Here is a 19,813-nt window from a genome sequence, read left to right on the forward strand (position 1 = left end):
GTTGTGTTCCCAACCAAGCATTGTATGGGAGTTTCTGTGTGTCAATGATGCTTATGTGTGTTGTTTGGGTGCGAAAATAGGCATTCAAACGCGCGGCTTCGTTGAGACCATATGCGACGTTGCATGAGGCAGAGATAAAGGGGGTCGTTGAAAGCGGAGATGTTCCATGATGTGGGCTATAGCAGAATCCTGGCGAGCTTCCGGGTCGCTGACGCATTCCTGGTTGAGTTGACGAGGATTATTTGGTTGAGAGCGAAACGCAGGAGCAATGAATCCTCCATCAACGGGGAATCCAGTCCCAATTCCAGGTGCACAATGGACTCGAAGTAGGAATCGCTGAGCGTCGTATTGGGTAAGCCCTTCGAATGTATGTTCTGCTCTCAGCTGGCCTATTGGAAGGCGCTGAGGCTCAGGCCCAGGCGTCGTCATGAGGGTCTGAAGCAAGTTATGGGGTATATGAAATCGGTCCGTGCGCATGACGAAATCGTTTTGATCCGTCAAATTTGCCGAAATCTTGACCATGAATGTCAATCAACTCTTTCCAGAGCTCCTGGGCGACATCTTTCTCCAATTTGTTGGTCCTAGGAATGAAGATGACTCTTCAGCGTCGAGTTATCGCGAGCCTATCCTACTATCGCAGGTTTGCAGACATTGGCGGCACGTCGCACTCGAAACTCGGGAATTGTGGTCCTATATCTTCATACGTTTCTCTCAAGACCACCTACGGATATGCCCTCCCATAGAACTCGTTGAATGCTGGCTTATTAGGTCTGGAGAACGGTCACTTGACTTTCAAATCCATCTTGCAAGTGGTCAGCACCCAGAACTTGACCCACTCCCAATATTGCGCCTTCTAGTTCCCCACTCCTACCGCTGGCGACATGTACTTGTACATACTACTCTTTCGCCAAATTGGCCACAGATTACTAACTCAGATATCGACATGCCATCTGTGGAATCGCTTTCGCTCTCATGGCAAGTTCGCAGAACCCGGACTAGTGCTCAGAACCCCCTCAAGCCAGGAAGAAAGTGGCGAAGCTTTCGGTGGCTGCCTATACCCTCTTCGGTTTATCATGCTATCGACACTTTCTCGTCTCGCTGGGAGACGCTGACAGCGATTGACATCAGCATCATAATCCGCCTTTCAGATGTGTTTTTCGTGATGACTCAATGTTCTGCCTTGCAAAAATGCGTCTTGGATGATATAGATCGCATAGATCTCCAAACAACACCTGCGGATGTCGTTGCAAAGAACCTAAAAATGCTTCATGTTGCCCAGTCGGAAGCACACAGCTTCCACGCTCTATGCAATTCATTGGTTTGTGCCCAGCTGGAGGACCTTGTACTGCCTAGTCTTCATGGTGGAATTAGTTTGGGGCAAGAAATTATTACCCTTGTTCGCCACTCAGGATGCCCTCTACAGCAACTGGAATTCAAAGACGTGGGGCCTCCCACACAGGTCCTCTTCCACGTTTTGCAACTCGTGACCAGCTCCTTGGAAGCTTTAACACTCCCTCCCGATTCGGGCGACCTCGACATTTCTCTTCTCAATACTATTTTGTGTTTCTCTCCGTCTCCCTCGCCATTGTGTCCGCATCTTACCACCCTGGTTCTTCCTGTCATCGAGCCACGCGATCGGCCTGGTCTCGCCAACATGCTTGAATCCCGCTGGAATCTACCGCGCGAGAGTGAGTCCATGCTGTCGAGGCTGTGTTCTGTATATATTCCGTTTTGGGCTGAGGATGGGTGGGATGACCGGCTCAGGGCATTAAAAGCAGCAGGAATGGTTTTGACTATCACAAACGACCTTTTCCTGAACCACAATGTTGTCAATGAGATTTGAATTCAAACGCACAACAAAGAAACACAGCCTGCCGAGAGACAAATATGTTTAAAGTCAGAGGTGTATTCACCCGAATCTCCATGATTTAACGCCAACAACAGGCCCCCATTCCGCTTCGACCTCCAACTCACCACCTTCCTGGACCTCTCCCTCCTCTGCTAGACTCTTTCTAGTCCGTATTCGCATACCTTGCTCCCCAAACTCGACAGAGCTTTTGCTCAACGAGGAATATAACTTGGTCCTGCCCTCTGCCTTCGTCTCCGAGTAAACATCGAAACAGACATATGAGTCGTCTTTCCCTTCCAACGGCATGAACACCATGTTTGCCCCAGCTGTTGTTTCAACAATCACGTCCCTACTCTTTCGTTTCTGTTTGATCTTTGTCCTCGACTTGGGTTTGCGTTTCGTCAATGCGGCGACCTGTGTTTCGGGCTTGATCTCGTGGTCGGCTGGCTCCTTTTTGTCTGGTTCGAGCTCCATTGTCTGGTCCGGTGGGTCATGTCCGTTTTCCATGCCAGCAGCTGCAGCGTAAACCTCATCAAGAACACTCATCCTTCGACGTTTCTTAACTGGAGCCGGCTCTTCTTCTTCGTCCTCAGAATATTGATCTTCAAGTACTGGGACCGGAAACACGGCGTTACGGAGAACATTGGCATCGTACTTGATCCTGTGTTCGCGATATGAGTAAAATCGCAGATTTATAAGATCAAAGACTAACATTGGAGACCCTCCAAAGGTACAAACTACCGTTCGGCCGAGTAGAGCTTTACGGTCCGCGTCAGTTGAACACGTGCATCGTGGGACCAGCATCTCGTCGTCCGATCCCTCTTCGACAATGGAATCCAACGCACTGGCATTGACGCCCATGCGTCTGGTTGTAGGCGGTGAACTCACTCCACCCGCCCGTCGACGTTTGCGGCCAGCCACAGCAAGTGTCTGAGGGCATGTTGATCGGTCTGGACAGCCGATGTTAGCCGCGGCGAGTGACGGGGAAAGCCCAAGAGCTGCACGACGGGTGGTGTATTCGGCCAAGCGCTGGGTGCGATTGGGTCTGGAAAGCCCATGTGCCGTATGTTTCTATTCAAAAATATTAGAAATAGATTTCATGTCCAAGACAAAAGAAAACCTGACCTCAGCAACAGTGACTTTTAAAACCTCGAAAGCACTTCCGTCATGACCTGCACCCCATCCCGCGCTAAGAATTCTTCGGCCGTCGTCAGAAGGATCATCTTCCACTGGCGACTCCTTCTTGACGATGATCTCACCCTCTTCCTTGTCTGGATTGTCATCCTCAAGTGCGATAGGTGGTACTTCAAGCATCCCTTCCCAATTACGCTCACAACGCGCGCCCCAGCCACCAGCAAACCTCCCAACAACCTCAGTCATTTCCGGACGAGGTTTCTCCACGTGTTTATCTTTTTCGTCTTTTTCGGCAACAGCATCCTTGTTCATCGGCTCCTTCGCAGACTTGCCCTTGTCCTTGTCTTTCTCCGCGTCCTCTGCTGCTAAGGCAGGCATGATGGCGTCTCGCTCAACTCCCAGTACACGCACCAGTCTCAACTCGATCCTCAAATCACGCCCTTCGCGGCGAGCGCGGGCCAAATCCGTCCAACGGGCATAACCCGCATGAACGATTGTTGCTATTGGGTCTGAATCGTCGGTGTAAATCCTCCTTCGAGTGGAAGACGGCTCATTCTTTCGAGACTTTAAGGCAGGATCGTGACTGGAGGTGATGCCACCTCCCCAAACACGTTGGGCACGAGAGGGACGTGACAAGGGCAGATATGCGGAGGGAATGAGGAGTGTTGCACGCGTTTCGAGAGAAATTGTCTCCGGATCGGTGGTTTCCGGAAATTTATCACCATCAGGTGATTTGACCTCTTCGACTGGGAAGGAATAGGGGAACGGTGTTCTAGGAAAGACAAATGAACCGATTGAGATTATCCGACGCGCTTTGAAAACGCGTTCCGGGGTTTCTGGTGGATGAATCGGAACGGCTGCTGTGACCGTGACATTATTTAGTGGTGGTGCTTCCCATTCCGAGCCTTCTGACGGAGGTGCGGGTCCAGGAACTCCCCAGACTTCACGGTCATGGCGTGGCTTTTGTTTGCGTGGCGGAGATGCCTCACGTGCCGGAACGAAAGACGTATGGAATTGGCCTTGGAAAGTACGGGGCCCGGATTGTTGTTGTTGTTGTTGTTGCCAACCAAGTGCTGGGTGTGGTGCGTATTCTCTGTCCCTCTCTCTCTCTCGCTCTCTGTCTCGATGTTCCCTGCGCTCACGCTCCCGATCTCTCTCCCTGTCACGTTCTCTATCACGTTCTCTCTCTCGTAGGTCGCGCGAAAGTGATGGAGGTTGGTGTAAACCTGCCATTGGAGCGTACATCGGTGAAGGTTCAGAATAAGTCGGTGGTCCTGTCGATGGGCCAGCTGAGCCGGGTGGCGGCGAAGGGTAAAGGTGAGATGGTGGTCGTGAAAGATAAGTCGGGCTGTTTATCGGATTTTGTGGGGGTCGAGGGTAAGGCTCACGATATTGAGGCTGGGGGTAGTTTGGTGGGGGTTGTTGGGGCCATGATTGTTTTTGCGGCGGCGGAGGTTGCGGCGCTTGTGACTGTGGCCATGGGCGCGGCTCCTGTTTGCTGGGTCGTCGGTCAGACGGGGAGTCTTGCAACAACGATGCAACGTTCATCGCAGCGGCAAAAGACCGAAGTGCCGTGACACTCAGACACGCTGTCAAATGCCAAAATTTTCGATAGGATCGTGACTGATGTGACATTCTCGTGGCATTTTCTAGCATTTTTGGGAGCATTTTTCGGGAACATGATAATCTTCTTTTAGTGTTTCGTAGTCGTCCCCTAAAGTAACTACACATCTCAGCAAAGTAGCTAACCCTTCCCCGCGCGGAAAAGCATTTTCCTTAATCGATCCTCTTGGCTCTCTATCGTCTTCTGCGGTGTAGGTGGTGCCGCAGGTAACTTTTTGTCTGCTGTGAGATGAGGAGCCTTCGTTATCCCTGCGTTCTCGGGGAGCTTTTTCAAACCCCATGAGCCAGATTTGGCTTTTGGATGAGGCCGAAATATCGAATTGTTCTCCCCGACTGCGGCCAACCGCTTCGCGATAGCTTCCTCCTCCTCTGTTGAAGTGACAGGGAACCCGGAATTGGTCGGTCTTTGGGTCAATGGTTTGCGATTTACGATCCAGCTGTTGGGGGTCCGTTTCGTCGGTCTTCTCCTTTGAGGCGCGATCCCTCCACCTGACTGCAGTTCGAAGCTTAGCTTGTCGGGCTGACAAACGACCTTTGCCCTTTCGTTCACCCGCTAAGCTAACTTTCTCATTGTGATCCTCATTCCCCCCTTCACCCGCACTGTCCCAAGCAGCTTTCATTTCTTGTGAGATGACGAAGCCAAGCGCGTCATGCTCGTCGACATTGAACTCTGTTTCGAGCGTTTTTGGGTCCAATCCATTATCTAGCACACCAGATGCGGCATCGAAACGCTGGCTAATCTCCTCAAACGACAAATCTTGCAGTGCTTCTGAAGATTCGCCTTCGATGTTATTATCAAAGTTCGCAGTTTCGTGTTTCCTCAGCAGATCAAAAATCGAGTCTTGCGTTGTCGAGTCCACACTGGATGTCGAAGAGCGGGAAAATCGCATATTGACTGCAGAGAATATGGCGTCTCGCAAAGTTTCCGTGCCGTTTTCTGGCCCATCATTGAATGTGCGAGACTGTTGTTTCGGAGGTTCGGAGTCCTCTTCACGCAATCCAAACATAGTTTTTCGGCCAGGCTTGGTCCAATGCAAAGGTCGAGCGTTGTCATGTTCTTCTCGTGCAGCAGATTGACGGTATTGTGATTTGCTTGAAGGAATTTCGGAATCGGTATCAGCATGGGCTAATTGTCGAGAGCGTGATTCAACACCATCTCCAGTTTGGAAAACACTTGGGAGTGTTGAGAAGGGGTTGAAATCAGGGTCCGGGGCCTGCTCTGAGTGAGGTCGCACGACCTTGGTTGAGACCGGAACTGGAATTCTCATGGAGGATGTGATATCCGCCCAACGACGCTCTACTTTCGACCCGTGTTGAAAAATCTGGCTGAGCATTGGACGCAGGTGCTTGATGAGCTCTGGATACGGCATTCTATACAACGCCATAGACCAATGTAGGAAGTAAGTCCAGCCTAAGCCAGTTAGCGCATGAAGAAAGTCTGGAAAGAGCGATGATACCTGGGAGAAGCCATTGATCAGGCGAGTGGTCAGGGTCGTAGACCAAAGTCAGTCGACCGTTGTCCACTTCCGCGTGTGCGCCGCGAACTACAATGAGGGAAATGGCGGATTTGAAGCGACGGACGACCTGATGGCGATGATGCTTGGTGAATTTCGCCATTGGCCGGAGTTGTAGCGACATGGTCACAGTTCCTGGCTGAGGATTGACTGGTAGCATTGGTTCGATTGATTTGTTTCCGCCTGCTGCCCGTGCCCGCGCGACCCGGTTGAACCATGGGTCAAACGGCAAGTCTATAAATGCCCTATGACGAACATCTTGAGTCCCATTACGACGCGGTGTTACTCCCGGTTGAGCGAGCAACCCCATTGGAATGGCGCCGAATTCAAAGCCAGGGGCGGTAAGCTTCAAAATCACCTTCCGTCTTTGATCATTGTCTATGGGATGGTGTGGGTCGAGACGCTGGGAGGGAAGTAGGGGGCGGTGGACAGGAAGCGGTAGAGAGCCAGGAGTTTGTTTTCGGAACTGTCTTGTAAGTTCATGAACTAAAGGGAGCGAAGTAGCATACCCTAACGGATGAGATGCGGGAAGTCTTTGGAAGCTTGCTGAGGTCAAGACATCCGTGCATAAAGCGACAAAGTTCAAGACATGGAGTTGGGACTAAAAATTCGTGTGATGTGACATGCGTGACCTCGCTATCTTTGACCTCGGTCTGACAAGAATTCGTCGCGTCTTGGCCGCGTCCAGGGATTGCCTACCATTATGCCGAACTCAATTGGCTCAGGAATCCTCGTTTGTCGCGAAATAGAGGAAGAATATTCGCGATTTCATCATTCAAGTCTGCAATACCCTGTCCTGAGTCTACCGACAGAAATCGTCGTAGAGATATTCGTCGCATATCTCCCCGCCTACCCTACACCTCCAAATTTATTGGGACTCGATTCCCCATTGAATCTGACAAGAATTTGTCGCCTCTGGAGGGAGATAGCCCATACAACCCCGACTCTTTGGAGGGCCATTCGTCTCCAAGCACCACGGCATAAGGTGACCCAGGCTCTTCGCGGGGACTTCGAAATGCTCAGCATTGTACTCAGCCGATCCGGCTCATGTTTGTTGTCCATTCATCTGGCTGGCAACCCTAGCGTCTGGATCGCGGGAGTCATTGCCGCAATTCTCCCTTACCGGTCGCGATGGGAATACCTTAGTCTTGATATAGATGCCTCGGTGGTGTCCAGCATCGCTGGACCCATTCCCCAGTTGGTGGGCCTTCAAATTTCGAGTTGGGATTACCCACCCACACATATCATGGAGCTGGAGGCCACCAAAATGCGTTCGCTTTGCATATGGGACATTGACTGTTCTTCAACACTGCCCTGGAGTCAATTGACAACTCTTAGCCTCAGAGACGCGGGCTTCGGTCAATGTGTGGAAATTCTCCTGCAAGGCGTGAATCTCATCTACCTTCGGGTTTGGATCGACGACGACGATGCAGAAGACTTACCCGAACTAGAGCACAACCAGCTTCAAACGCTTATACTGCATAATTTCAGTGATGAAGAAAATCTTATCGACCCACCACGTCCTTTTCTACGCACGTTCGCCCTGCCTGCCCTTCGTGTGTTACAGGTCGACGAACTCAATGACATCGAGCTCTTCCAGACATTCCTCACTCGGTCGCGTTGCTCCTTGAAGCAGTTGAGATTGCGTGACCAAGGAAAGGGACTGCCACTCGAAAATCACCCTTCAATTCAACAAGTTCTGTATGTGGGCGCCGACGGTGATAAAGCGCTTTTGCCAGATGCCCTACCCGAGTTAGGATGGACGATGTGAACGGAGCGTTAGTGTTTGATATTGAAAAATGAATCACATAGACCGAATGTAAAATATATTCCCCGCCCTACCAAGACCCACCAACCGGCTGAAGGCGAATGAGACTATAACACGGTTTGCTGATGCGGTAGTCATGGATCATGGTGGATGAGTCGGTAAAGCCGCTAAGTACTATCCAAAGTACATCCTTCTCTGTCTGTTACCGGGTCCAGTCGACGAGATGAAGATGGCAGATGGGAAGAAACAATCGTGATCACGTGCCTCCTTTTACCCTTGTTTACTTGCATGCATGCCACCGCGTCAGAGTAGCGTCGGGCCTGCCGGGCGTCGCTCTGGCATCGACAAGGCACACGTGCCATATCGCGGAGAAAACCCTTTTGTTGGCAAACGAACCGGAATTGCCATCGAGCTTGCCCAGACAAACTCAGATGGATTTGAAGACTTTGGGGTGATTATGCAGGAGCAGTATAAGGCTGTAGAGGCGAAGAAGTCGAGTTCAGGAGCAAAGAGAAAAGTAAAGAATAAAAAAAAACAGGTAGAAGAAGAAGAGGAGGACGATCTGGATGGTGAGATGTCGATGGATGTGGACAGTGCGTGTTTGTAATCTTATTTTTCTTCGACTAATAGCTGGCAGGTCCAGTGCAGAACATTAGGGTACCTAACACCCCACGACAAGGGCGACCATCAGGGCGTGCCTCTCGCTTCTCACAAGTCGATTTCGACCAAGTTCCCTCTCCGCGGCCACTTGCCAACCGACGTTTAACGCCAGGCCCAGGTTCTTCACCTCTGAAACGCACGCTTAATGCGAAAGAATTTCTTGCTCGTGATGAAGGGCTGTCTTCTGACGACGAGAATTTTGCCGAGCCCGCGTACAACGACTACCAAGACGATGACGATGACGGACCCAAAGAGCTCAGCTTCACGGAAATGCATGACCAAGTCGACACAGACGACATTGAGATTCCACCTCAACCAGTCCTGTCCTCTTCGCCTCGAAAAGGGAAGCGGAAGGCACCAGACCCAGATGATGAAGAGGAACTTAACACTACTCATGCCATGGACTTGGATTTGCCACCGTCAGACGAAGAACAGGACACTTCTTCTCCACCCCCTCCACCACAACGCTCGCCTCCAAAGAAGAAGGCCAGGCCAACCACACCGGAGCCAGAGCCTGATCCCGAGCCTTCAGAAGACGAAGACAACCAGCCGTTATCCCCCCAACAACCACGTTCTCCTCCCAAAAAAAAGACGAAAACCAAACCAGACAAACCCAAAAATATTATCATCAAATCGCGTGGGCAGAAGGAAAATCGAGACGTGCCAAAGGGGGTTCGTAGGTCGCAACGCGTGCCTATTGCTCCGTTGGAATGGTGGAGACTGGAAAAGTACGAATATGGTGGTCGTGAAGACGCCGATGCGGCTGGTCCAATGCTGGTACCTCATATCCGTGCAATTGTCCGTGTACCCAAGGACCCAGTCGTGCCTCTTGGCTCCAAAAAACGGAGTAACAACGCCAGACGACGATCAAGCACACCTGGGAGCAGTAAAAGCAAAGTCAAAATTGTCGAGAAGATTGTCGAAGTTCACGTCGACTCTGCTAATCCTGAAGAGGGCTGGGATGATGACACAAACACGCAAGCACTTGTGAACTCATATCCAGATGGCGAGCCGGTTAAGCGACGGATTGCGTTTACGTCCAAGATGTTCGCCCCAACCTCGGCTGGCAACAGTCAATGGTCGTACCAGCGAATATTCGGCGACGGCGATTTTATTGCAGCAGGACAGATTGTTATTCCACCCAACGGAAGGAAACCTTCCAAGCCTTCAAAGGACAACACTTTTGTAGGTATTTTTCTTCTTTCCTGATTTCATTGACCATGTTTTCCTCGGCAGATATTTTACGTAATCCAAGGCGCTGTCAACCTGAAGATCTGCGACACGTCTCTGATAATTGCGGCTGGCGGGATGTTCATGATTCCTCGAGGCAACACCTATTTTATTGAGAACATCGCAGAACGGGACGCCAAGCTCTTCTTCACGCAGGCAAGAAAGACGAGGGATGGAGAGGCCGCTGCAGACCAGGAAGATGGTAACAGTGAGGCTGTAGTGTCGGCTGGTAAAGGAAAGCCGGCTAGAGCAGTTTCGCTGGCTAATCCTACGCGAGAGACTTCGAAGGAAGTCGCCCGCCGCGGAAAAAGTTTGAACGTTTAGACACCTCGCATCGTTTCTTTCCTTAATTCACTCTAAATGTTGTAGAGGTAGTTATTATATCATGGATGTGACGAGAATGTCAATTTGGTGCAGGTATCATATGCCTAAAGTACAACACAAGAAACGAATGGGGCAACTGAAAGAAATGCAACTCATCCTCCGACGGTCAAAGTCCTTGTGTCTTTCCTCCTCCCCTTCATCATTTTCCTCGCTTTAGCTTTCTCTGCCAAAACGTGATAGCACTGCATGCAACAAGCCCCACCACGCGTCTTGGTGAACGACATGTCCCCGCCACTTCCGTCAGCACTCTGTGCCAACCCACGGCGACAGACGCGACACCGGAAACACTCAGCGTGATAAGCGTCCCCACCAGCCAGCAGCGCCTCTTCGAGAATCGGGAGAGTACAAGCCGTGCATCGATAGGCACAGCGAGTGCAAATCGGTGTGACCCCATCGGCGTCAGTTAGGACCAGCAGCAATGGATCGCTGTCTGGTTCGTCATAGGACGGTGGCGGAGTCGATGGTGGCGGAGTCATAGACGCTGAAGAGGACCCCGAACTCGAAGGTGACGCCAGTCCAGGGTCATTTTGGGGAGTTGAAGCTGTCTGCTTGGGTCCAGAATGTAGAGACACACTGCATTTTCCGCATGTAAAACACCGACCATGGAAGAGCGCTGAACCAAACTTGACTACAGGCTCTGTCTCTACGAACTGCGCATCACATTTGGCACACATGACGCTCTGTGGCTTGGGTTCCACGAGATCTTCCTCGTCGTCAGATATGAGGAGCGGGATTGGTGGAGGGATCTCGATATCAAGTTCTAATGCATTTGGTACTGGTTCGTGCAAAGCTTGGAGGAGCGCTTTCTGCGGAGCAGGTATCGATACCACCGATGCCCGTGATGACATAACGCCTGATGGGCTAGGACTTATCTGCTCGACGGGGCCTTCCAGCAAGAATCCCTTACCAGACTGCCAATCCGCAAGTACATCGTTTGATAGTGACTTCTCTGTCTGCGCACGTGTCCAGATATTGAGCTCAATATCCCATTTTGGTGCTGGTGTGACTGGTGTTGTTGCAGGGTCAGTCAAAGGAGTGGGTGGTGCAACAGAAAGCCTCGACGATGGTGGTTGCGCAAAAATGATGGGAGTGGTAGGGGAAGAAGGCGACGAGGAAGCTGAGGAATGAGACGGACTCGGAATTTCGATGGCAGGGCTTGTTGTTAATGATGGTGTGAGTGCTTGAACAGGGCTGAATGTCGATGTGGAAGCAAGAGGAGCCTCTGGCGATATTGTCGATGGGCTCAGTGTTGGCACTAGAGGGGGAGACATGGGAGATGCAGGATGGTTTTCAATTAATGCCAGTAACGGAGACATCGGTGGCTCCTCTGGCTGTCTTTCCTTGACCAATTCCTCCAAGCCAATGTCCCTTGAGGAGATTTCTGACAGTGTTTGGGGAATCTCGATAACCAAGTTCACTATGGGGGCAGCCGTAGGTGTCTTGGAGGTAATAGAGGATGATCTTGATCTCATTCCTACTGGCGTCTCCTTTTCGAAAGCAGATACAGCAGAGTTAGACCGTGACATGGACTTGTTTGGTGATGACGGGGCCGACTCAGGAATCGGTCGTCGCCCATCAGCCTCTTTAGGTTTGACCTCAGTCCGCGAAACAACAGAGCCAGACCTGGATCTCGGTTTAAGGTTGGTCGGTGACGCAGGTGCTGAGGCAAGTATCGGTCTTGGGGGTAATGCAAAATCAAGTTTTTCTACGGTTATCCTCGACACGACGGAATTAGATCGTGACCTTGGCTTCGAGCGTGTGGGTGAGGAGGGGGCTGAACCGCCAGGCCTGGGTAAGAGGACTGTATCATCTTCCCTTGCTGCAGGAGGTGTTGGCCAAGGTGAAGGCAATGGGTTTTTCGGAAGAGAAATAACGAGTGGAGGCGGCGGCGGCGGGGGAATGAACATGTTGCCGTAGGTAGACGCAACAAAAGCCGGTGGGAATGTGGACGCACGCAGAGGCAATGGTAACGGTGGAGGCGGTGGAGGCGGGTGAAACGACGGTGGATAGACAGCCATTGGAATCACATGGTCCAAGGGTTTGATGGTGGGCGTAATAGATGGGGGAGTTGGGAGTGCTCTTGGTGCAGGCTTTTCGTGGATGATTAGTGTTGGCGTGGCATTCCCGGACCTCGAAGCTGAGGGCGTCGGCTGGATTTGTTTCTCTGGCTCGAATTCCGGCTGGGCTTCTGCTTGCGGAGTCGACGTTATCGTGATTAGAGACTCTTCGTCTGGCTTCCCCGTCACCAATGGGGGTAGCACCGGAAGAGAGAAGCTGAGAGCAGGCGATACTGAAATACTCCTCTCCAAGGCTAATGAATCAGTCTTCTCTCGCAAGGCTGACCCAACCATGCTGTCCGTTTTTGGCAGTTTTTCTCTCAGCCATTGTCTCCTTCCAAGAATCATTCCAACTACCAGACCATCCTCGCTTTCTCCCCCACCAGCCAAGCGCAGGACACGTTCAGTCAACAGATCCAAGCCAACGTAATCATAACCGACTCCTACATTCCGCGCGGCCTGGACATCGAGATCGATAGAGTCCATGCCGGAGAGGGCTACAAGCAACGCAGCTGACAGCCGGGAGAGGATTTGACGGGCGTGAATAGGATAAGTTGTCGTTGGCGTTGTTGGAGAGTGCAGGTGTGAGTGGGCGTGAAGGAGCGAAACGTGGAAAACCCCAGGAAAAGAGGGCGTCGTTGGAGTGTGAGTCAAGGCAGGATCAGGGAACAGTGTCGCAGAGGAGTTTTCAAGAACGCCGATGAGATAACGAACAGAGAGTGCACGAGATATTGAGGATTGTCTGTCCAAACAACGATTAAACCCCTCAGTGAGAAATGTAGCCAAAGAACGCACGCTGCTTCGAGTAATCCAACCAAACGCTCAAGAATAATGTAGTTTGATGGCTCATTGCTGTGCTCAGCCTCTCTCGAAGTAGAAACAATCCCCCAGACCTCGCTCTCGAGTAGACATGTACCCGCCAACGCCCTGTAAAAGTCCCATTCATCTGCAAACTCTCTTTGTCGCTCCCTCTCCTCATCAATAGAGTCTTCCTCATCGCGGTTGTAAGCAAGCAGAGAACCCGGAGGAAGATAGCGGCATGGGAGGTAATGGTGATTCACCGCGAATCTCGAGCTCGTCTGAATGTCCCATTGCTGGATGTATTGGAAAGAGGTCCGAATTGTTCGAATGCTCCGGCCACAGCGAACTGATATCACCCTCCTCAACCAGTACTCCTGCAATAGACACCGACCGAAGAAATAGTCGGCGAAGAATGGGGAAACGTGTGGTAAGGCTTATGAGATGCTTGAAAGCGTCCAGTTGGAGATCGGGGTTGGCGCTGTTCGTAAATGAATTGGGTTCCGAAAGTAGTAAAAGCTACGGCGCCGACATACCTGCCATCCATTCCCATGGCCATGGCACACTTCATCAACCTCCCACATAACCGCGAAAGCTTTACTGGCGCAGACGGTGCGCGTTTGAGCGCTGTAAGTTGGTTGGTTCGTTGACTACCAGGCGCGCCAAGGAAGGACTCGATCTTGTGTGAAAGGAGTGTCGGTCGTAGGCCACCTCGTCGAGTTGAGTAAGTCGAGAGAGCAGGTGAAGGCGGGCCTGATGTGGTGGGGCTACGGGGGATGGGTGGAATGGATAGCTCGACAGAGAAGTTCATGGATGTCGTCGTCTGTCGTCCTCCAGTGACCCGCCCGCCCTCGAATGTGACTCGAGAATCGAGTGGAAGTAAAAGCAAAGGAGGAGCCGTTGCCTCAAAGACATGCGAAGGATTTCCCGGCGTGTTGATCATCTTGTGGTTGTTGCGGAATCTGACATGGGCGAAATTGACGACATAAGATGAAAAGCTTGATTATGAGAAGTTGAGAAGGTGATAAGGCAAGGTAAAAATAAGGCGACAGTCTCGGCCTTTGTATTCCAGCCTGCTCTAAGAGCAAAAGCACGGAAGTACCTGGAAAGCTTTCCAGCCGATCCTTCAGGCGTTCGTTGTTGGATTTACCCATGGCAATCAAATGCATGCGGTCCCGCCCCCCGATGGAAATTCTGAAGGGAAAGCGGCAGCCGTTGCCATCTCAATCATGTGCGACGATCTTGATTCTAGTGGCCGATATGAATGTTGCGGGAAGACAATAGAGGTTATTATAGAGCGTGGAGACCATCTCGGGGCTTGTGCGAGAGTTCAGGGAACACTTCTGCTACTTTTGAAGGGACACGAACCAATTTCGATAAAAGGAAGCAGAAAAGAGGTCGATTGGCGTCACAGATGTCACTCCGTGGCAGTGTCGTTGATCTTACGCTTTGACCTTGCCGTTCTGGGGTCCACCTGGAGACTGGAGCTTTGAGCCGGCTTGGTGGTACCAACGACATTTTTTATCCAGAGCGCAGGACCCTAATAGCTAAGGCTGTAGGATGAGTGGTCGTTCGATATGGATACAGGTAATGTAAATGCAAGTCCAAGTCGATGTGGCAGGTATAATCATCTCTTAAGCTCGTTCCCTCTTTGCTCTGCTCTCCCGTTCGCTCTTGACCCAATCATGAGCCGCTCTCACTGCCTCGAATGGGCGAATTTTGTAGGTCATCAGATAACCCTGTAAAGAGGCCATCGACACCTCTCGCTCCGGAATTGCCTCCGCGAACCGTTCGGCAAGCGCAGCAATTTGCTTAGGCCGCAACTTCGGTGCATGTTGTCCATGAGTTGTCCCGAAATATGTCGGTCCATCAACAAATCTCCGAGATGTAGTCAGGTTCAAGTCAATGTCGTCCGCATCTTCTGCAGAGGTATAACCAGAGTCAATCTCCTTGGAGACTCCCTTTGTCTCTAGACTTTTCTTCGTCTTGACATCATCGATGGGAAGATAGAACTGGGTAAAGAGACGCCGTGCTTGGTATTTACTGGCGAGCTTGAACTCAACATGAATGTCCATACGACCAGGGCGACACAATGCGGGGTCCAATGCGGTATACTTGTTTGTTGTGGCGTACAGAATGCGACCTTCTTGAGCAGCCACACCATCAAGTGCATTTAAAAGACCACTAAGACTAAGGCGACTTGTGGGTTTGCTTGCAGTGGGAGGGGGAGGAGGACCATCATCGGGTCTAGCAGAGACATTAGGAGGAGGGGGCGGCGGAGGTTCCTCGCGATTAAGGCTCTGAGAAAAGGCACAGTCAATGTCTTCCATCAGGCAAATACATTTTTCTGGAGGATATAGTCAAGACAGAACAATTCCTAATCAGACTTGAACTTACCAGGAAGGTCAGAGATGAGTTCGCTGAGGGCAGCATCATCGAGTCCCGATCTTGATAGAGACACAATGTAGACATCCAAAGAGAGTTCTCCTGCAATCGAACTGATGATGCTAGTCTTGCCCGAGCCCGGTGCACCATACTGGACGAATCAGTCAGTAAAGGGAAATAATGAATAAAAATACCCACAAGAAGGTATCCTCGACGAAATGGAATTCCACGTGCAGCATACCAAGATTTGCTCTCCAAAAAGTCGCGAGCATCGTCAACAAGAAGCTCCGAAACTCCTGGGTCAAGGATGATCGAGCTCAGACTTCGTTTGGGTCTAGATGCAACATGTCTCCAGCTGTTGTTACTGTCGGATACATAGATGTTGACTGATTGGTCTTGCGCGGCAAGATATTCTCTTTTGGCTTCTAAAAGAAGCTCATTGAGAACGCTATGGGTTCGCGCGAGTATTCTGATCTGCAGGGTTTCCTCCTGGCTGCCACGCCAACCGGTCTGGGTCTGGATACGGTTGATAGTGATGTAATGCCGATGGTACCAAAGAGAGAATGTGAGTGTTGGTGATGGAAGATATGCTATCTTGCGGCCAGCCAGCATCGAGAGATCTTCCTCCTCCCCAGGAACAATGACAGCATTGCTGTTTAAGCCGAAGGAGCGTGTAGAAATATCGACTTGGCGAACAGTGTTCCAGGAGGACTTTTTTGAGAGCCAGACCATCATCCAATCTAGTATGATCAGTCCAGGCCTTCGAGCAACGCAACGCACGTACCATAGGAGGAGTCATCTTGGTTGAATGAAGCTGTTATCCAAAAAGACGCGATTATCTTGAAATAAAGTTGAAAAAGCAAACGACGAAGGCTTTCCACAGCTCCGCCCATTACGATTAGCATCAACCAGTCTGTGAGCGCCCGGAATGAGAAGAGGAAGGCCACAAGTGACGAGAAGTCGGTAATAGAGGGTGGAGAAGTGGAATTGCTCGGGCCTTGTCCAGAGGCCTCCGTTGCGTTGTGCTCGTTGGCATTCAAGCTGAAGGCGGACATCACCTGCTGAGCAATCATGAAGTAGGTGGTCATCGACGAGACCTCAGAATTAGCTCCGCAAGCTGGAGCTTAACTAGGCGCTGATGGACGCGACGGCTCCGCACAAGACGTTCAAAGTGATTCGGCATGTCAACTCCTGTGGTCATAGCTTAAGCGCCGACCTGTGTGACAGGTGTCACAGATGTCACAGAGACAAATAGTTAATTTCTACAATTGGCATTTTCAGGCGCGGTCAGAAGAGCAGATTGCCAGTGAGACTGATTTTGGCAGCAGAGGAGAGATATCATATGAGCGACATCCCACACTATAAGCAACTACTTTGCAATTATCAGTACTACTGGTGCTGAACGATACTGACTAAGCAACCCATTCCGCCTTGTGTGCTGCGATGTAGTCTGCAAACTTGGTTGGCTTGCGCCCTGAATACTTCTCGACATTCCCAACATCTCTCTGATACTCCTGGACGAGGTATTCCGTTTTCGTGTTCTCAAACGACGCCAATACGTATTCTATGATTGGATTTGGAACATGTTTCGCCGACAGAAGCTCGGTAAATCGTTCTGGGGTTACTAAACTGGTGTCGATGTCCCGACCAGTCACTTTCTTGATAATGTCCCAGCTGTCCTTGATTGTGAGGCGCTCGGGGCCATATAGGTAGATGGTTTCCTTGCCGTCTGATGGCCCTTCGACCAGTACTGCTCCGCCAACGAGAGCAATGTCTTCCGGTGTAATATTGTCGAGGACGGATTCCTCAGCAACGATCAAAGCTTTGGGCGGTGTCGCCTGATCATCAAACCACGCTCTGAAAAAATTACTCGCGAACCATCCCGGCCGCAGCGCGGTGAAGTATGGGAATCCAATTTCCTCGATGTTGATCTCGACTTGAGCATGGGCATATGGAATCGAGTCTTTCGGTGAAATATCTCGGAGAGCCAGTCCCCCGATGCCGATGGTATAGCTCGACAGGAAGACTACGTGTTCAACGCCAGCATCACGCATCGCCTGCAGTGTAGCCCTGGCGAAGTCGGGAGTGTAGACCAAATATAGGTATGCCGACTTGGCACCAGATTGAGAAATAGCCTTGGAAGTAGACACTGGGTCGCTGAGATCGGCCTGGATCCTAGTGAAGTTGCCCGATTTCTCCACCTCAGCAGGAATTGCGCCGATAGCTTTGGTTATGTCGCGCATGGCTAGCCAGACTTTAGCCCCACGTCGGTTGGCTTCGAGAGCAACGAGGCCGCCTATATCGCCAGTAGGGCCAAAGACAATAACGTTGTTGTATCTGGGAGACATTGCTGGACGAGTTTTTGACTTGAATGCAGTATGAGTAGGCAGGCTCGCATTTTATAATACTGCTTCTGTTGCCGCCATAGTCAGCACAAGCTTTGTAAAGTCTAGTGCAATGAAATAGGCCGTTTTGCCGTCAACAGAGAAAGAACCCAATTTGGATGTGTTCAACCGCGGTTGGTAAGGATGGACGCTGACGCAGATCCAAATTTCTCACGGAATTTTCTGAGAGCTTCCATGCCACACTCACAGTCCTCAACCTGAAGACCAGCTTTTCAGCTCCGACACTCGATTCAATCCTCTGTCACGAAACATTATAAAGTACGATGGAGGAAAACATAACATGTGCACTTGAAGGAGGGGAGTTATTCATTTCAACAACGTAGTGGACTTGTAAGTCTTGCAAGCCCCAACGGTGCTGACAAGCTGATAACCTAGCACTCCCTCGACAAAGGCTAAAATGAACGCTGGGTTGATTGGTTGCCCATTATTGCGTGCCATCGTGCGTTCCACCGTCAAAGTATCGAACATACCCTGGAAAGACTCCGATTCCAGGAGATCGACCTTCAAAATAGCGCGCTGTTGTTATTTTTCAGGATGAAGAGTTTGAGGAAAACGCAAAAACGTACTCGCTGGCTGTCGTTGGGGTTTCCTCTGCTCCACTTGTTCAAGTACGAGGAAAGAAGTTCGAGACTTGACTCATGGCTGCTTTGAACAACAATCGTTGCACCGCGTTCTTCAACAATGAGGATGTATGGTGCTGTCGACTGGAAAAGTTGGTTGGGACGTGCAAGACCATCCAACACTGGCATGCGTTCAATGATGGGAAGCTCGTCTCCAATCGGAGCCGCAACAGCAGTGACTCGGGCTGGAGGCAGGGTTGGACGTGTCGAAATTGCTTCCACTTTCACTTCAGCCCAGTCATCATCTTTGGCGTCGTCATTGAACAAATTCTCCAAGTCCTTGTCCAATCCCGTTTCGAGCTTGGCCTGAGATACGGGCTCGGTCTTGGGGATGTAGAAGTTGAATGTTGCGAACTTTGCTTCCCACTTGGCGACTGGACGGGTGACCTTTGACTCTGCAGCCTACGTCGCAGGTAAGATCAATATCTACAGAAGCGTCATACAAAAATGACATTACCTCAATAGTAAGCGACAGCCACCGACCGTCTTGAAGTGCCTCCAACAACTGTTCTGCCCAATCGGCGTAGGCTTCGTTCTCCAAACGGGCGCTCAAGCGCTCATACCAAGAAATGGTGTAGCGCACGATAGTGGGAACGAAGACTGTATTGTCGGGAAACTTTTCTTTGAGGGCACCCCACAAGAGGGGCCATTCGATTCGCGGCTCGATGGTATGACCCAAAACTTTCTTGAGAGTGGCAATTGCTTCCCGAACCGAGGACTGTGCGTTGTCCCACTGATCACGAATGTCCATGCGCACTTTTAGCGGGCTGGGACTAGATTAGAATATGTCGGCAAGATGAATCGCTCACAGTTCTTTCGACATGGTGGTAGGAGTGGACTTGAAGGAGCAGTTGCGTTCGAACACTTCCCTACATAAAATCTTGGACCGTCAAGGGGAACATTTTTTAAGTGAATTAACATCCCCTTGGCTCCTGTCGACGTCACTTCAGCCACCACCGACGAGGTTGAGGCGGGCTACTGATTGTCGGACAGGTGAGTCAGAATGGCTTATGAATAGTTGATTGAAGCTAATAACATTCGTGAGGTTGGGATCTCTGGCGTAGTCCATTGGGATCCATTACTGGACGCACAAAATCCTCTCCTAAATAACCAAGCGACCCCCCACTTATGACCCCTCCCAAGAACTGTGCGACCAACGTGGCTTCCATTCTCGTCATTCCCCTCGAACTTTCATTCCAGCCCTGTCTTTTGTCTGTCTCCTGCCAGCGCGCCAATGCGTACATATCACACATCTGTCGCATTAAAAATTTCAGGAGCACAAAGTAGGAGTCAGTTCCTGGCTCGACGAATACTACTTAAGCGCCCACCAAATTTCTCGACAACTCAGTCCGTTCCCTCCTACAGTCACTCAATCTCCTCTACACA

The 19,813-nt window shown here is 50.9% G+C and overlaps 7 protein-coding genes across 7 annotated transcripts; 1 reads left to right on the forward strand and 6 right to left on the reverse strand.

Annotated features, from left to right (window-relative positions):
* Positions 1 to 1,909: 1,909 nt before the first annotated feature.
* Positions 1,910 to 4,531, reverse strand: MIND_00361000 (uncharacterized protein; the record flags this gene model as incomplete). The annotated part of the gene is made up of 3 exons (XM_037360452.1): positions 1,910 to 2,510; positions 2,562 to 2,920; positions 2,975 to 4,531. 3 exons carry the CDS (start codon positions 4,529 to 4,531, stop codon positions 1,910 to 1,912), a joined length of 2,517 nt encoding a protein of 838 aa, XP_037223337.1.
* A 196-nt stretch (positions 4,532 to 4,727) lies between these two features.
* On the reverse strand, positions 4,728 to 6,689 carry MIND_00361100 (uncharacterized protein; the record flags this gene model as incomplete). Its single annotated transcript, XM_037360453.1, has 4 exons — positions 4,728 to 5,126; positions 5,170 to 6,017; positions 6,064 to 6,586; positions 6,630 to 6,689. The coding sequence occupies 4 exons, from the start codon at positions 6,687 to 6,689 to the stop codon at positions 4,728 to 4,730; spliced, it is 1,830 nt and encodes a 609-aa protein (XP_037223338.1).
* A 1,476-nt stretch (positions 6,690 to 8,165) lies between these two features.
* On the forward strand, positions 8,166 to 10,102 carry MIND_00361200 (CENP-C-C domain-containing protein; the record flags this gene model as incomplete). Its single annotated transcript, XM_037360454.1, has 3 exons — positions 8,166 to 8,481; positions 8,526 to 9,733; positions 9,785 to 10,102. Exons 1-3 carry the CDS (start codon positions 8,181 to 8,183, stop codon positions 10,100 to 10,102), a joined length of 1,827 nt encoding a protein of 608 aa, XP_037223339.1. The 5' UTR covers positions 8,166 to 8,180.
* Positions 10,103 to 10,254: 152 nt separating this feature from the next.
* On the reverse strand, positions 10,255 to 13,960 carry MIND_00361300 (uncharacterized protein; the record flags this gene model as incomplete). The annotated part of the gene is made up of 4 exons (XM_037360455.1): positions 10,255 to 12,961; positions 13,015 to 13,350; positions 13,412 to 13,498; positions 13,554 to 13,960. The coding sequence occupies 4 exons, from the start codon at positions 13,958 to 13,960 to the stop codon at positions 10,255 to 10,257; spliced, it is 3,537 nt and encodes a 1,178-aa protein (XP_037223340.1).
* A 691-nt stretch (positions 13,961 to 14,651) lies between these two features.
* On the reverse strand, positions 14,652 to 16,490 carry MIND_00361400 (Mitochondrial chaperone BCS1; the record flags this gene model as incomplete). Its single annotated transcript, XM_037360456.1, has 4 exons — positions 14,652 to 15,364; positions 15,415 to 15,553; positions 15,601 to 16,142; positions 16,187 to 16,490. 4 exons carry the CDS (start codon positions 16,488 to 16,490, stop codon positions 14,652 to 14,654), a joined length of 1,698 nt encoding a protein of 565 aa, XP_037223341.1.
* A 324-nt stretch (positions 16,491 to 16,814) lies between these two features.
* On the reverse strand, positions 16,815 to 17,750 carry MIND_00361500 (NmrA domain-containing protein; the record flags this gene model as incomplete). The annotated part of the gene is made up of 1 exon (XM_037360457.1): positions 16,815 to 17,750. One exon carries the CDS (start codon positions 17,748 to 17,750, stop codon positions 16,815 to 16,817), a length of 936 nt encoding a protein of 311 aa, XP_037223342.1.
* A 363-nt stretch (positions 17,751 to 18,113) lies between these two features.
* On the reverse strand, positions 18,114 to 19,351 carry MIND_00361600 (uncharacterized protein; the record flags this gene model as incomplete). Its single annotated transcript, XM_037360458.1, has 4 exons — positions 19,237 to 19,351; positions 18,885 to 19,194; positions 18,374 to 18,829; positions 18,114 to 18,323 (listed from the first exon to the last, which is right to left on the reverse strand). The coding sequence occupies exons 1-4, from the start codon at positions 19,248 to 19,250 to the stop codon at positions 18,114 to 18,116; spliced, it is 990 nt and encodes a 329-aa protein (XP_037223343.1). The 5' UTR covers positions 19,251 to 19,351.
* Positions 19,352 to 19,813: the final 462 nt, after the last annotated feature.

This window comes from Mycena indigotica (genome assembly GCF_014461135.1).
Source record: "Mycena indigotica strain 171206Taipei chromosome Unknown Mind.scaff0003, whole genome shotgun sequence".
Lineage (NCBI taxonomy): Eukaryota > Fungi > Basidiomycota > Agaricomycetes > Agaricales > Mycenaceae > Mycena > Mycena indigotica.